General features: G+C 37.6%; 1 protein-coding gene across 1 annotated transcript in view; it reads right to left on the bottom strand.

Moving 5' to 3' along the window:
• PDK3 (pyruvate dehydrogenase kinase, isozyme 3) overlaps nucleotides 1–17,436 on the bottom strand; it is a 31,218-nt gene that overhangs the window by 5,815 nt on the left and 7,967 nt on the right. Inside the window, exons 2-8 of the mRNA XM_010193775.1 lie at nucleotides 16,594–16,665; nucleotides 9,197–9,381; nucleotides 7,039–7,128; nucleotides 4,842–4,919; nucleotides 2,660–2,736; nucleotides 1,342–1,443; nucleotides 626–736 (exon numbers count right to left, since the gene is read on the bottom strand). Coding sequence (XP_010192077.1) covers nucleotides 626–736; nucleotides 1,342–1,443; nucleotides 2,660–2,736; nucleotides 4,842–4,919; nucleotides 7,039–7,128; nucleotides 9,197–9,381; nucleotides 16,594–16,665 — 715 coding nt within the window. The remainder of the gene's footprint in view (nucleotides 1–625; nucleotides 737–1,341; nucleotides 1,444–2,659; nucleotides 2,737–4,841; nucleotides 4,920–7,038; nucleotides 7,129–9,196; nucleotides 9,382–16,593; nucleotides 16,666–17,436) is intronic.

Raw genomic sequence — 17,436 nt, 5'->3', positions numbered from 1 at the left:
GGGGGGGGGGGGGGAGTCACTTAAGAACATGCTAGATGAGTGTTCCTAAATAGGGAAAGGAAATTTCTCAAAGAATCAACTATTCCTCAACATGCCTGACAATAAAGGATTGCATCAGAAGCAATCATAGAATCATAGAATGTGTTTTTACAGCCTATAACTTATATAAAAATAACTTTCAAAGTTCAATATTTGCTTGTGCATTACCAGGAGGTGTTCCTCAAGTGCTCTAATTCTGATAGTGTGACTCACCTTCTCAGTACATTTATTATAGGAAACTTAGATAAACAGTAATTTACACACAAAGAGGGGCTCATTAGGTTACCTACCTTCTCAGTAATACAGCACTAAAAATCCTGTCCAATAACCTGTGAAAATATTGTGCTTATGTAGACATGCTTGTTTCCAAGAATATAATGTCAAGACAAAGAAAAGCAATTTTCTATTCCAAAGACTAAGTGATGACAACAGAACCCATTTTCTCCTGATACGTTTTACCTGCATAGAATTGCTAATGATAAACAATTTCTTCAATGGAAAACCTGATCTGGTAGATTGCAGTGAAGGGAAACAGACAACCAGAGTAGTGCAAAGAAACATTTAAATATATATTGCAACTGCTTACCAAAGGCACCGCTCTCGAGGGCTCCAAACTAGGCCTGGGTGCTGTTGAGTACATGTAGTTAAACAATCTGTCTATTTTTCTTAAAGGCACACCTCCACCTTGATCACTTATCTACGGAATGAAAAGTTAAGAGTTTTAAACATCATGCTCTAGAAAATACCTGCAAAACTCAAGCAACATTATCCAAATTACTTCAGAAATATTAACGGAGCAGCCAAAGACTTTGGGTTTGTCTAGTTTGGAAAAAAAGAGGCTGAGAGGACCTCATTGCTCTCTACAAATTCCTGAAGAGGGGAAGTGGAGAGGGAGGTGCCGATCTCTTCTCCTGGTACGCAGTAGTAGGATGTGTGTGTGCAAATGGTCCAAAGCTGTGCCAGGGGGGATTTAGACTGGACATTAGGAAGCATTTCTTTGGTGACAGGGTGTTCACACACTGGCACAGGCTTCCTAGTGAGGTGGTCGATGCCCCAAGCCTGTCAGTGTTTCAGAGGCATTTGGACAATGCCCTTAATAACGTGCTTTAACTTTTGGTCAGCCCTGAAGTGGTCAGACAGTTGGACCAGATAAGCCTTTTAGGTCCCTTCCAACTGAACATATTCTAGTGAATATGAAGGAAGTGTCAGAAGTGATACAGTAATTAATTTGCGTTTTCAAATTACAAGTTATACTATTCTAAACATAGATTTGTAATCTGCATATTATTTTTTGGCATTTACCTTAATAGATAGATCTTCTTTCCCCAAAGTGACTAAGGTTTTGATCGATGGATAGCCTTCTTTCTTACCTTCGTGCAATTCCACTGTAGCTCTCATTGAATTCTGAAGATAAAAGAAAAAACAGTGTCTTTGGTTCTAACTTTACCATATATGCTTTTTGTGACAACTTAGAACTTGCATTTATTTTGTTGAATTTAGATACTTAGATCTACATTTGTACTTAAGACAGAAAAGGCCATATTTAAAACAAATTCAAGTCAATGAATTGCCCAGTTAAACTTTTACATCAGAACTCCATTACATATACTTTTATCTATTTGATATAGAGTCAGAGAACATAAAGCAAGATTTTTTTTCTGTGTGAAATTGAGTAATTATATATCAGGGATGACAACATCCTTCACCTCCACCTTGCAGAACATCAATAGTGATGCTCACCACAGAGAACAAGCTTTGATTTTCTCAGTCTGGGTTGCACAACTGTGAAGTTACCATCTATCAATCTGACTTTATCACATCTATTAAGAGCTTCCATTGCTAGACCGGCACAGACTGCCATTACTTACAGCTACAATTTAGTAGTTTCATACTGTTTCATGACTTGTACCAAAACATCCCTGTAAGTAGTGTACAAATTCTCACGTGTTCTGCCCTAGAACTAATGTTACAAGTGGCAAAATAGGGGAAGATTTACATGAACATACTTGATAAATGTCAGAAATAAAACTCCAAATATTATTAATTAGGAAAAGTTTCTCTGACTAAATGCATTTTTCTTTTGAATTTCTAGTGCTCAATTGCTCCACCTAGAGACGACTGATCTTACTCGAAAGCATACAATAGCTCTCACTTTTCCCTTTCACTGCTGTTTCAAATATTCAGAAAACACATAAAACCAAAACAAAGCACATCATTTACACTATTCAAAGACATATGGGCTGTTTTCACAATAAACAAAAGACACTGATCCTAACCAGCCCTCAAATATGCAATAAAGACCCAAGCTTATGAAAATGGCAAGGTAATGAAATTGCAAAGTAGCACTGCAAAAATAGACTTGAGCGTTTTAAGTTAATCAACTGCAAAAGCATGAAAGGAGAAGTGAGAAAACACTGATTTAATTTTTAAGCACACAAAGGCATAAGAGAAGGCTGTAAGCCTAGCTTTTAACAGTTTCAAACCTTCTTCACTTGTTTAAGAATAAGCTTAAGAAAGGAACACTGAAATAACATTTAAGAGCTGTAATTGAAAAGATTCTCAATTTCAACAGTACTGTAAATTCACAAAGCCCCTCCAAGTGTTAACAAGTGCAACCTACCTTGAATAATTCAAACAACATATGAAACAAATGCGAAGGTACATAGACTACTTGAATAGGCTTGTTGGGAGCTTTAGCTAAAATAATAAAAATAAAAAAGAAATAATTATTTTTTTTCAAAGCAGTATTTTGTAGCATTTCTATTTACAGGAATAACACAAAACTGTAAGCAAAGATAAGCATGCGCTGATTTTCAGGTGCAAGATTAGCTCCATGAAGTAAAACCATACATTTCAGTTACTGCTATCACCTGAAGTAACACATTCCAATGATGATTTCCAAAGACATCTATGTCATCAGACTTAGTTTAGATGTGAAACTTCACTAAGCAGTGGTTGGTTTTGTACTGGCAATGTATGTAAACTAAGAGAACTTTCCTGCTTGGTGGGAAACTTTCCTTTTCTTAACACACAGTGTTTAAGCATAATACTTGCTGCACAAAAATATCCTTAAACTAAAAAATTCACTGTTCAATTCTAAAAACCACCACGTATTTTCCCTTAATTAAGGCACATAAAATGTAAGGTACTCATAGAAAATTTCAAAATGTATTTCAAACAATATCACAGTTATCTTATTCCAAATCATAACTGAATCATGTATCTATTGTTGTCCTGTTCTTAGTGTTGCAGCAGAGGTGCATAGCTTGGCACAGCTCTGAACGCCACAGTGCTAATGGATTTGGCAGGAAAGAATACAGCTACACTGAATACAGTCCAGGATAGTTTTGGTGCTGAAGATGCAGTCATCCCTGCACGTTCAAGTACCTACTGGCATTAAATTATACAGTCATAGCTTGTGAGATGCAGCAGCAGTTCAGATAAAGAAAAGTCTCCAAATCTCTACTTTATAAATTGCAAGAGGACACAAACATGCACAGAGAATGCGAGCGGAGCCCACTTCATCCTTCTTGGCACTGAAGGCTGATAATACCAGTTACTACTTTGAAAGACATAGTGAGAAATCCTAGGAAAAGGAGAAGACCAAAACAATGCTCTGTGCCAGACAACTTGCTGTTTTATGATGTTAATTTTGTCAGAGTCCATACTCCAGTTCTCTCACACATCACCAAAACCAAGGCAGACTGATCTGCACTCCTTTCAAGCATAGAGCACACGTAGAAAACACGTTATTGTTGCTCTTGTGAGGTAATTTGCAAAGTCGCTTTCTTTATGCTGATAATAAACTAGATTAACAGGAACAAGTAATACTTTCCTTGCTGCCTTTTTTTTTTTTTGAGATCCATCAGCTCTTCTCTACTGCTGAATCTTTTTCCTTAGGCCTCCAAATGAATTTTGCGTTGATTCCTCTGCTGCACCACTCGGTACTTATAGCTCTAAAATCACTCAGTTTTGAAGGGGGGAGGTTGCTCCTTCGGTTTTGGGACAGGGGGCTGGCAGTAACACGCCAGTGTTGACAATATCACCGTGTAGAGAAGTATTTCTACAATATTAAATAGTACTTTCAGCAACATCTGTTCCTATATATCATTCTATCCATTCTGAGAATTACCTATTTGAGACTTTAACAATTCTGCTGCTGAAGTTTGGAAACATCTTAGTCTTATGTTTAGACAGCTGTCCAGAATTTGTGAGACGACCACTCATGACTGTTTTTTTAAATGAAAAAAATAATCTACCTTTTGTCAATAGAAATTATGAACAAAAAATCAGTCAATACACTGACAAGGACTGTCTCATCAGTTTCACTGCATCCAATTTCATCAACTTGAAACAGATTTTCATGTGAGAAGTTTATGACAGGACTTAGAGCACAGACTACGTAAAAAAAAACCCCTCTAATTTTGCTATCTTGCACAGAAGGGCTTGCCACTGGTGCAGAGACGGACAGTGGAATTTATAAGAATATTTCAAAATGAAACAAATTTCAGCTCCATTAAAAGATCAGTTAGAAGGCAAATTCTTGACCACTTCATTTTCCTTAAAGTGACAACAAATTCAGCAGGTAGCACTCTGCATTCAGCATCAAGTAGTAAACAGGTCATGATGATAAACTATTATTCTGTTCCTATGTAGACACATTAGAAGAAGAAAATTAACTCTGCATACAAGACTGCAGAACTCAAATTATAACTTACAATTCATTAACAGAACTAGAAATCACAGCTATTAGAAGTGTTTTTTCTTCTTACATACATCACTTAAATTAATTTCACAATTACCATTGAATTCTTCAACTTCCAGATCAGGTGCCACCTGATAGTACTGTTCACATAACATCTTAGCTGTTTCGTAAGCATCTACAAAACAACAGAACAGAATACTGATTTACCAAAGTCATCTAGAGACAACCGGCAAAGTTCATCCTGTGTCTGAAAGACTACAAGCAGAACTCGTTCTAGTAATTAGCTGACAAGTGTGAAACTGGAATCCATTCTACTCCCTTTTTTCTGTATGCTCATAGCCCATTTGTCAAAAAGGGGCAAATTTATTTAAAGCTCTACAAACAACAGCAGATTACTAGAGACAAGCTATTTTTTCGTTTTGTTCAGAGCCTGAAAACCAGAAGGGTATAATCTTAGGCTGACCATAATATGTACTTATTTGTCATGTCCTGATCACAATTTAATGCTTGTTCTTTCCATCTCAAATAAAAAAGGATGACATTGCAACCATAAATTCACTTTTTCCAAACACAATACTGTTTGCAGTACTTTATTTTCAAGGTCTCTGTGGGGAAGAGCTGGAATCTTTATGATTCTTCATTCTTTCCTACTGAACAAAAAAAAAAAAGGTCTTCCCATAATCCAAACCATGCTTAGAGTTATGTGCAAGCACAAAGAAAGGAAAATCACTAATCCCCAGAAAAGGCTGATGGTTACTTGTAATTGTCCTCCTTCAAGATGTCTACAGAAATAATCTGTGGGTCCTGTTATCTGAAAAAAAATCTCCTATCAGTTGTTCTGACATCTGCAAGGCTGGATGTATCACACAAGGCCGACACAAATGCTGCTTGAAGTCCAGTAAAACGGCTAATCAACACTGGGAATGTTCTTGAGCAAGTCTTGGGAATGTCTCACAACATCAGCTATCCAGTAGGAAACTTATGTCAACATGGTCAGCTCCAAAGACTTTCTAAAAGAGTCCTCTCATTAACATAATGAAACATGTTGTAGTAAAAAGACCAAAGTCCTATTTAATATCCAAGCTGTACAGAAAACAGGCTAGAATGTGCATGATTCAGGAAAAGAAGATGCAGGAATACCTCCACTGACACGATATTCTGAGATTGTCTCAGAACTTCTGATGTCCTTGGGTGTAATCCTTTGCTTTAGAAAAAAAAGGGGCATAAGAAGCACAGCCACAATCTTGACTGAAATCATCAAAACCTGAAGACAGCAATGTAGCTAGTATGGCCACAAGGCCATCTACATGGAGAAAGGAACACATTAGCACACTTCAAAGAGTTTCACATCATGGAAGTAAAAATTAGATATGGATCTAGGGGACAGAAGTTGGATTCTCATTGCAGAGGAAAACTTCAAGGCCTCTAAAAAGCAAATCAATAACTGTGTGGAAATGACCACCTTTACCTTTCTCTAAACACCAACTCTTTGGCAGAGTCCTAAGACTGTAAAAGAGACTGCAAAGTCCAAAGCATGCTTCATGTCATGGCTGGAAGAAAGCAGCAACAAGAGTGAAGGATCTATGAGTACATCTGCAATCCCAGCTCCAGGAACAAGCGTGGATTTCCTGTCAGCTCAAAGATCTTCTTGTGGGACAGTCAGTGAGATAGAGACACCCCACCTCAGGCAGTTACAGACACAATGTTTGGTGGAGCTGCTTGAAGTAGGAAGTGGCTGTTTAAATAATTTCTTCAATGTTTGAAGGGCAGAGTCTGTAGCTGTCAGATGCAGTGCCAAAATCAATATCTTAACTCTGACAAATTGCTCTGAATGCTGTCTGTGAATCAGAACATTTTGGAGCTCGCCCAGTATACAGGATGTAAATTAACCCCTCCACTAATTCTACAGGGAAACAGTCTCAATCACTTTGACTCTAGACAGGCGCTCTCTCTAAGGACATCTCATTTCTTTGAAGGACAACACTGGACACTCTTTACAATGCCTTCATTTTGTTAGTGACTAATTCTTCAGATGTGGAAGATCAATTTTAGCTACTGGCTTGAAAACCGGACTGAGCACCTTCTGGCACTGTGTGCTCCTCTGTCCAAGACAGCAACTGTCAACTTGTGATGAAAATAGATTCAAATATTGCTATTAGAAGGAATATCTAAACAAAAAACACAACCACAATGCATACAATGCCTTCAGTCTCTTGTATCTCACTAACATATTTATTCATATTCTAAGTCGTAGAGGTTTTTTTTAATCAACACAAATATTAACTTCATCTTACCTTTAACCACCTCTGCCACATTACAATTAGGATCAATACTTCCAATATGTTTGGGATGAGCAGGATTAATATCTCCACCAAAAAGAAGTGCTAAAAGGAAAAAGAAATGGCAGTAAAATGTCTATTACACTTACGGCAGCCCAGAAAGTTTAAATCTGATGGTGTCTGAAACTTCCTGAATAGTGCATCATTTAGTAAAAAGATACTCTAGCAAATTGCCAGAATCTTTGTTTAGGAAGACCACTTGTCTCCCACCTCCTCTTTTATTTTGTCCTCTTTTTAATTTTATAGCTAAAGACTAGTTAAAACACAAATAGTGGTGCATGAGGGTTAAGATGAAAACCTAAGTTTCAAACTGGACTACCAAAAATTAAACTAAATAAAACTGAAATGTGAAATGCTTCATTCATACTATTAAGTCAAAACAGAAGCACTCACAACAATGATACAGTAAAACAGACTGAGGAACCATAAGACAACATTACAAGCCTTTTACACTCACCTAAGCTGCAGTTTCACAGCTGGCACAGAGGTCTCGCTCACTCAACTTTCTCCCTGACTCTGAGCAGCACGCTCCCCACTCCCTGCTTTCCACAAGAGTCTGGCACTCACCAGCCCCTTCAATGAGAATTTAGCTCTCAAAGAAGTAGAGAGGTTTTACACTTTTCTGCAGCAGTGATTTTTAGCAAGTTAATCAGCTCTGATATGAAACAGATGCAGTATGAGGTGAGCAAAAGACAAGATCTGAAAGCTTGTCCTGTTCCAGCCACAGTGAACCAATACACTAGCACAGGGCACCTTGCAGAACGGTACTGTAAGAAACAGTCAAACTACAGAAAAACCTGTTTCTGCACTCTGCTTTCCAATTGTCTTTTTCATAACTGCTTCAAGATTATTTGCCACCATGGATGGAACACTAACGTTGCTTAGCATACAGAAATCATACAAGGTTAACTAAACTTTAAGCATCTATAACCAGTTTTAATTTTCAACCATTTAAATAAGGAATGCCTACAGAAAATTCCATTTCAGTTCAATGAAATAAGTTTAATATTTTATAACTTGTGCATATGATGCTAGCACTTTGCCCAAGAATTCTATTAGGACAAAGTTTTTAACCTCTTCTATGAGAGCCTTTTAATTCAACTTGGTCTGATGTCTGTCATGTGTCTGTCCAGGTACAAGTAAAGAATAAGCTGCACATTTATCTCATTTTGTATGCTTCACCACATTAAGGTTATTTGTACACACACAGCAAAGCATTTGTTAGTCACATAAAAGGTTACTGGAAAGACACACAACCTCTAGTAAAATACCTCACGCTACAGTACTCTGGTATCTGCATTATCTGCAGTGTACTACAATTTCTAAGAGCTCATAAAAGCAGAACACTGGACAGAGAATAAAAGCTCTAGAGCTAAAAGGCACAAGATACACTAGAAGAGCTCACAAGACTGTTCTTAACTTTACACAGATCACTTTCTGCATGGCTGCACATACTGGTGAATAGGAGCTGTGCAAATAACTCCTTTCACTCTGTAATATGAATATTAAAAAAACCAAGTTTATTAGTAACAAGAAGTGAAAAATAAGATGACTAATTCTAGCACTTATTCATAAATACGGAATAAAGCAGAGGGAGACAATGGATATAATTTAAAACTTGTTAGAAATAATTAATGTCTTTAGAAGACAAGAAAGTCTAGATAACGTGCTGAAAAGAACAACAATGAAAATACATACAGTGCATAACCTATTCAAAATTTATGGCATCCCTGCATTTCATCATGAAATAAGTACCAGCTCTACAAACCATGCTGAGAGATCTGTGAGCAGAAAGATACAGCTACTCTGTATATAAAAATACTTCATGTATTGCCATGCAAGCTGTGTCTGCCAACAAGATTGAAAAGCGACAGCGACACTGACAAAGCCTGACAATTCTAAAAGAAAGGGTACTGGTGTTTTGAATTAATTTCTGCTAATTGCAAAGTACTAAATTAACCAGTTGCCAGTATATCTTTTACCATAACTTGCACAGAATATTAAGAATTAGTCATGAGTATGAAAAAAAAATCCCAACCAAACAAAGCTATGGCTTTGCAGTTTTACAAGCAATAACTAATGAGTTGTCAAAGATGAAAAAAGCATTACTTACTGTGTTGGTTAATAAGCATACGGAAAGAGATGCGGTTGGTGTAGAATCTATCTAGAAAATACTGGATGTTACTGCTAACAAATGGATCAAAGCCATATTTTTCCTTGTATTCAATCACCCCTTGTGCCATGGTTGGAACCACATCATTGTGTCTGTTCCTGACTTTAATTAAAACATCTAAAAAGCTAGAGGAAAAAAAATTAGAAATAAGATTGTTAAAAGTATAATTAAACTCAGTCTCTCACTTCTGTTTTCACCTCCCCACAGCATAACCATTGTATCTGTTTACTATCCATCCCAGTCCACAAAATAATTACCAAAAGGAGAAAATAAAAATATAGCAATACTTAAACAAACCTATTTAAAGAGAAATATTTGGTCAACATCTCACTCATGAGATCTGTGAAATATTTAGGGCCTCTAAGTTATTTCTCCTCAAAGTATTCCTTTAAATTAAATCTCTCTTCGCCACTGACAGAGAACAAAAGATTTTATTTATTGCAATCATATGCACCATGGTAAGCCTCATTCTCTGCAACCAACAGTAGCTGGAGATTGGAAAGGAAACTCAGGAAAAACAACTTGACTGCGCCTCAATTTCCTGAGAAGTTTTACACTCCATACTTTCTTCCCAACACCTCAACCCATGCAGTGTAACTTCTGAATGCATTTCCTTTACGTGGCATCTACACTGGTAAGTTCGAATGGCAGGATATTATCAGTATGACTTCTGTTCAGTTTCCTATTACACCGCTGGATGGCAGAGCACATACAACAGTGCTCCACTATCCACAATATATACAACACAAACTGTTCCCTGACATCTGGCTACTAAAGAGCTTAAATGCACAGAGTGTACCGAAGGGCAAACAAAGTGCTAGGAGGTTCATCTGCTACACACCAGCAAATTGTAGCTGAAGCATGGTGTGCAGATACACACAACAAAGAAATAAATTCATTATTAGTGACATGACAAGCTTCACGCTCCATCTTCAAAGATAACTGAGTTCACTCAAGTGTTCCCATGAAGCAGGTGCTTTTAAAGGACCAAACACATGAAGTGCATAGGCACGTTTCAAAGCAGCGGGGCAGAAATCAAAACACATTGCCTTCATCTTACCACTTACTCCTTACAAACCCTTCCCCACCCCCCCACCTGAAAGACACAAAGCTTTTACTGTACTCAAACTGTGGGAGACCGTATCAAGAAATGTTTTAAATCCTCATGGGATTAGCTGAGGGGGGAGGATGCTCCAAAATAACTCTGAAAGTCTTATTTAGAAATTACTGGGGTTTGGTGGTGGTTTTGTTTTGTTGGTGGGTGGGTCGTTTGTTTTTTTCCAAAATTCAGTGTATTGTATGTTCAAAACCACAATGGTTTGACAGATGAGAAATTATTAATACGAAGCTAATATACTCAAATAAGCTTTGGAGGCTTCTGTGTTAACAAAAGACTATTTAAGGCATCGCCATTGCTATTAAATAAATTAAGCCTATAGACTTCTGCAAAGACAATGAATGTCACAACACAAGACATGATTTAACTCCCTAATGACTGTATATATTATTCTATTTTGATCTATCATCACAGTGCAAGAAAATAAGTCAATATAAAGACAAAGAATTTCTGCTATGTCTACTCTATGAACAGTAGTACCTGAAAGATTAAAGACAAGAAAGAGATGAGTAGACTTTTAAAAATCCTTTTAAATAGAACAGACACATAATGAGGTTTTTTTAATTGGCTGTCCTTTTTTAAAGAAGTGCTAGCTGGTATCTGAGAATCGCCAGAAGGACAGGTACCAGTTCACATACTGAAAGATTTCTCTACCAGAAAATGTAGCTCCTTTTAAGTGCGGAACTTTAACTGAAGTAGCATTTCACATTACTTAAAAGTAACTAAATGGCACTTCCTTAATCAAATCTACTCCAGTACTTAGTTATTTCAGATTGCTAACAATCACTATTTTAACCTTAGGGCTGAAGAAAGGAAAGTCACCTTTTGTTTACTAAGTTTCTAGTATCTGCGTTATCTCTGGACACAGGGGCAGCTCACCACTTCCATTGCTCTCAATTCCAGGGCACTCCCCCACGCGCTCTCTCAAAGAGAAAAATCAGCAAGGAAAGTCACAGGTACAGGGGGTGGAGTAAGTGTTCATTGAACGCACACCTGAACAGCTCATTTTACAAACTCCTCGATTTTTGAAAAACAACTTCCACCTCTGTGTGCATACTGACACCACAGGAAATTTCCAACACTTTTGCCAGCTTACACCCTTTACCGAGCACAAACACCTTACCTTAACACTCCTGCAATCACACAGTTTGACAGAACTGTGGAAAGACTTTCACCTGACTGCCCTGCAGCTCAAGGAAAGATATCTGTGTTATCAAAAACACAAAAGTAACCTGACCTTTTCGCATATGCCCTTACTACCAACAGTGACAGTAATCTGGCGATGTTGTAATAAGTCTTCGCAAAGTCTGCTAACCAAGAGCTCGTAATACAGAAACTTAGGCACCTCTGAACCTCATCATCACAGAAACGCCGAGACAAAAAGTTCCTATAAAGGGTGTCTTCCAACACTTTCATAAAAAGGTAACAGTGATTAATGTGTATCTGTCCTCAGATACATACAACAAGAGCAAAGATAAGTCTGGCTACTCTGGAAAGCATCAGCATTAGTGTAGCCTCTGCACTTATTCCTGTGCACCCCCCTCTCTATTGCACTGGCACTGCTGTCTGGCTTTGTAGGCTACACGGTGTAACAGTGTAGGGACAACAGGGCTGAAAGTGGGCTATTTTTCCACTAGATCAGTTTCCCAATTCAGTTCACTGCATGGCTTTACAGACAGCTGTGCCAGTACATGGCTAACACCTGTAGCCTCCTAACACTGATACATAAAATGCTTTCCTCAAAGAGAGCCCAAATTCCGAGAATACCAGAGCAGGCTCTCCAGACACGCAGAGATGAAACACACAGTCAGAGGACAGCTTGAGGTTCAAATGATCAAATCACTCAACCATTCGAAAAAGCATTAATTAAAGAACTACTGCCAACATTGATACAGCACATCTGTGGATATCAAAACTTAAAACATTGTTCTTCTCTCCTGTGTTTATGATGCTAATTAAGAGATGGGGAGATCATGAAATGTGTAACTCGTTTGATATCACAGGGCACTAACAAGAATGGACACTGTGATGACCAAAGGATGCAAGATGGTCTTCTGTAATAAGCAGTATATAGTATGTAACAGTAATATGTAACATGCACACTTCTACAGCATGCTCAATGCAGGAATGAGACAGCTGACAGGAACCAAGAGACAAAGCATGCTCCAACCCCTCTTCATAAGCTACTATATGCAAGGTACTCAAAGAGATACACCGCAGATACTGCGAGGACAAGAAAGGCTCTGGTTCAAAGAACCAGGCACACCTTACAGAGTGAACTTCCACATGTCCTTCTCTAAGCAAACCGATCTGGTTGAAGAAAAGTACTGTTCCTATTCATGCAACCCTAAAGACACTACCCACAGAGTCCTGGGTAATGGCTCAAATTCCGTATTAAATGATCCATGCAATTACAAAAGAACAGGAAAAAAAGTGTTATATAAACATAAATTAACTCAGATACACGTTTTTTCCGCCCACTGAAAAGCAGTTCAAATAACTCTAACTACTAGAGTTACCAATATTTCTCCTCTGACCATAATGCATAGAAGTAGGGTAGGGCTAGACAGCAGCAACACATAATCCTGGTACAGAAACTGGGAAATCTGTTAGCTTTATCTGTGGGTTATCACAAGATAAATATGGATGTAGTTAAAGAGTATTTCTGAAACACATAATTTGCAAAGAATATTAAAATAGCTAATTGCAACTCAGCTGTAATCAGATAATACATCTTAAGTCTCTCTTCACAGGCCAAACTCAGTACGAAAGACAACTCTTATTGTTAAAGTCCCTAGCTGAACTTTACCTCAGTAGGTAGTAAAGAAATTCTCAACATCATTACTATATGTACTTAATACAAAAAGTAATGGCGTGTTGTTTTTTTTTAATAGATGGATACATGTGTCTTGAAATGTAACTGACTTCATTTTAAACTGCAAATTCATTGTGTAACTTGACAGCTGACAGTTCAAGCTTGGTTTAGAAAAAGAAAGTGTACAACTTCACTAACAATTATTTATTTGGCATCGATTTCAAAATGGAAAATCAAAAGGAACATTTTAATCATATTTTGCTATATTACTTCTAAAAACTAAAAATCACTATGCAAGCTCTTCAAAGGTATGTTTTTTATGAAGATGCCATAAAACTACAACAGTGTCAAAACTGGTTTGCTAAATTTCTATCCAAAGATTTTAATGGTAAAGATGCACCACGCTCAGGAACACCAATCAAAGTCGATAAGGACAAAATAAAGGTACTGATTGAATCCAACTGGCGTTTAATGACACGAGAGATGCTGATAATCTTAACATTGAAATTCAGCACTGAAAACCATTTAAAACAACTTGGATACGTTAGGAAGCTCAATATTTAAGTATCACATGAGCTCAAAGTTCATCTCACTAAGCACTGAGTTGATATCTGCAATTCTCTCTTGAAACATGGTGAAGACGATTCATTTTTAAAATGTATGATAACAGGCAATGAAAAATGGATCATCTACAACAATGACAAATGAGTAAGATAGTGCAGCAAGTGCTTAAAGCACTTCAAAAGCAGACATTCACCAAAGGAAGGTGATGCTGTCAGTCTGGTGGGATTTCAAAGGTGGTGTCTATTTTGCGTTGCTTCCAGGGAACCAAACCATTAATCTGGATGTGTACTGTTGTCAGCTGGAGAAATTAAATGATGCTGTCAAACAGAAGCATCCAAAATTGGTGAATCACAAAGGTGCAGCGTTTCTCCATGATGATGCTAGACCACATACAGGTTTAGTCACTTGTCAAAAATCGCTGCAGCCTGGATGGGATGTGTTACCACATCCACCAGATTTGCCAGACCTGGCACCATCAGACTGACATTCGTTTCACTCTACAAAACAGCTTGAATGTTGAAACTTTCACTGCTGAGGAAGATAGCAAATTGTTCTTGGAACCATGTGAAAAATTCACCTTTTATTTATCCACAAAAAAATTCAATTACTTTTTGGCCAACCTAATACATATAATACAATAACTGCAATTACTTCAAAGATTTTAACAAACAGTTACATTGAATGAGTAAATATTTGGTTCATCATCAAATATCTGGTATATCATACTAATACAGAGCATCTCAAACAGTATTTCCAATTGCAACAAAACAAGAATGCATGTTATCCACACGGCCAAATCAGATAATTCACTTGATAATTATGAACAATCTCTAAAAACAGACCTCCAAGAAACTGTTCAACCTTTTTAAAAATATACATATTGTGATCTACCTTGAACCTCTTAAGTCCATAAAAAGCTGAAGTTCAGTTACTTAAATAGAGAACATCTAAGATGGTACCAGAAGCCACATGACCACCTTGTCTCTACCTGCACATCCAGGATGCGATAGGATTAGCAGGACCTGTGTTACATTTGCCAGGCTCGCATAGATGCCTAGGACAGCTTATGCAATCTCAAAAGGCAACAGACACCAAAGTTTTGCTAACTTAATCCCACTCAAAATGTTCTTCTACATCAAGCAGCAGGAAAATTTACTGCTAAACTAGTCACAAACAGAAATTCTTGTCCCATCAGCTAACAGGCTGTAAATACAGAATCACAAAATTAACAGCTAGAGGTAGTCAAAAAGTTAATCTAATTCATCCACTACAGAGTAAGCATGCCTAAAACACCACTGAAAGCTACCTAATCTATTCTTCAAAGCTTTTAAAATGGGATGCTCTGCAGCCTTCTGAAATTGTCTCAGTCTGCTCTCACCAATACTAGAATGTGTACTTTTTGCCATGTATACAGTCTGAACTTTAACAAAAACCAGCCATATTTAAATTTTCTACTTCTTCACTTAGAGCAACCAATCATCCTTTATTGCATTAACTTTTTTTTTTGTGCAGAATTCCAGTGTCTCGCATTTCAGTCTCTTTTTTTGCCAGTCTAAACAAATGCCTTCAACATTATTCAGAGGTGGAACTCTCCAAGTCTCTAATTCTTCACTTTTTCATATCAATACTGTCCACGTGTCCTTTAATTTCATAGTAGGTAGTACCCAGAGCTGAAGACAGTATTCCAGCTTAGGACTCGCACTGAGAACACAGTTACTTTCCACTTGTTCAAGAGCACTACGATTCACTTAGTCTATAATCCTCATGGCTTCTTCTACAGTTCTGCCACACAGGGAATTTGGTACTCGTGCACTTGAGCTTCTCTTGCATGTATTGCATGATACTTTAAAAAATAAAGTCCAAAGATCTCACATAACATGTCCACAAGATCTAAAATGCATTACCTAATAAACCCCTCACTTAACCTAACATGACATAGCAGTTCACGTATCTGAAACTAACTGAAGACAAAACATCATTTTTGCACAGCACAGCCCACATCTTGCACAAAACTGAACAACTCTTGGACTGCAAGATGTTTTATGAAACACTTCCTATAAAGCATTGCTTGATCAGGCAAGATTTCCAGAGCTTAAAAAGAAATTCAAGTTTAAAAGACAAACCACCCTAAGAAAACTTAACAATGGAACAAAAAACCTGCAAGTCATGTCCTGAAACAAAGTTCACTGCTATACAGTAGAGGGTAACTACAGATCTCAGTGGGGGTTAGTTGCTTGGTTGTTTTTAAGTGTCTGATGCTTACATTGCACCTGCTCTTCTCACTTACATGTAGGGCATTTTTTCTGTTCTACGCATACAAATGTCAAGGAAACATTCTAATGACAATTTTAATATGGTTTCGTGGATAAAGAAAATTGGTTAAGCATTCCTTTCGTCTCAAAACATAAGTAATATTATTCAAAGAGGTACGTGAACACCAGTAATTGAAGACCATTAGAAAATGTTTCAGACAAAAACAAGGACTGACACACAATGCGTTAATATACACTGTATACAGCAGAGTACTGAGCTCAATGTATATGTACTAAAATGGCATTTTAGTCAGAAGTATTTGATACACAGGTATAGTCACACATGCACATTGTCTTCTCAATACAGCCTTGGAGGAAGCATTTCACTGTTTTTTAAATTAGCAGACTGTAATAAATGCAAAATGTACTGTATCAAACCACTTAGATTCCTATATTCTACTCCAGATTACAGTTTTTGCCTTTGTCGCACAAATTCTACCTTACAAATAATATCACTGTTATCCTAGAGCACAAAACACCTATAGTAGAGATTATTTTAAAGTTAACTGTCACAAGAAAAACTACTCACTCATCCAGAACATGAGGATCCTCAGGACTTTTATTTTCATATTCTAGAAGCTCAAGGAAGCTCTGCATGTACCTGAAATAAGCAAAAAATAACAAAGGAGTTAAAATACTTAAACCTAAATTTCTTTTGATTCTTTTTAAGACCTCATCTGAAACAACAGAAGCACAGTACATGGTTCTCTGCAAAGGCTAAAATGAAGTGGGACACCGCTACAACATACTATATTGACTCAAGTATTATTTATGACCCTACAGTCCACATTTCAGGAAAACTGCTGCATAAATCATAGAATCACAGAATGGTTTGGGTTAGAAGGGACCTCCAACAATCATCTAGTCCAACACCACTGCAATGAGCAGGGACATCTTCTACTAGATCAGGTTGCTCAGAGCCTTGTCCAACCTGACCTTGAGTGTTTCCAGAGAGGGGGTTTCTACCACCCCTCTGGGCAACCTGCTCCAGAGCTTCACCACCCTCATCATAAAACACTTTTTCCTTGTATCTAGTCTAAATCTACCCTCTCTTAGTTTAAAACCATTACCCCTTATCCCATCACAACAGGCCCTGCTGAAAAGTTTGTCCCCATCTTTCTCATAAGCCCCCCTCATAAGTACTGAAAGGCCTCTATAAGGTTTCCCCATAGCCTTCTCTTCTCCAGGCTGAACAACCCCAACTCTCTCAGTCTTTCTTCCTAAGAGAGGTGTTCCAGCCCCCTGATCATTTTTTGTGGTCCTCCTTTGGACCTGCTCTAACAGGTCTATGATTTTCTTCTGCTGACAACCCCAGATCTGGATGCAGTACTCCACACGGGGTATCACCGGAGTAGAGGGGCAGAATTACCTC

This window comes from Mesitornis unicolor, unplaced genomic scaffold (genome assembly GCF_000695765.1).
Source record: "Mesitornis unicolor isolate BGI_N332 unplaced genomic scaffold, ASM69576v1 scaffold3581, whole genome shotgun sequence".
NCBI lineage: Eukaryota > Metazoa > Chordata > Aves > Mesitornithiformes > Mesitornithidae > Mesitornis > Mesitornis unicolor.
Note: the sequence above shows the minus strand (reverse complement) of the source record. Positions and strands in the feature narration are given on the sequence as shown.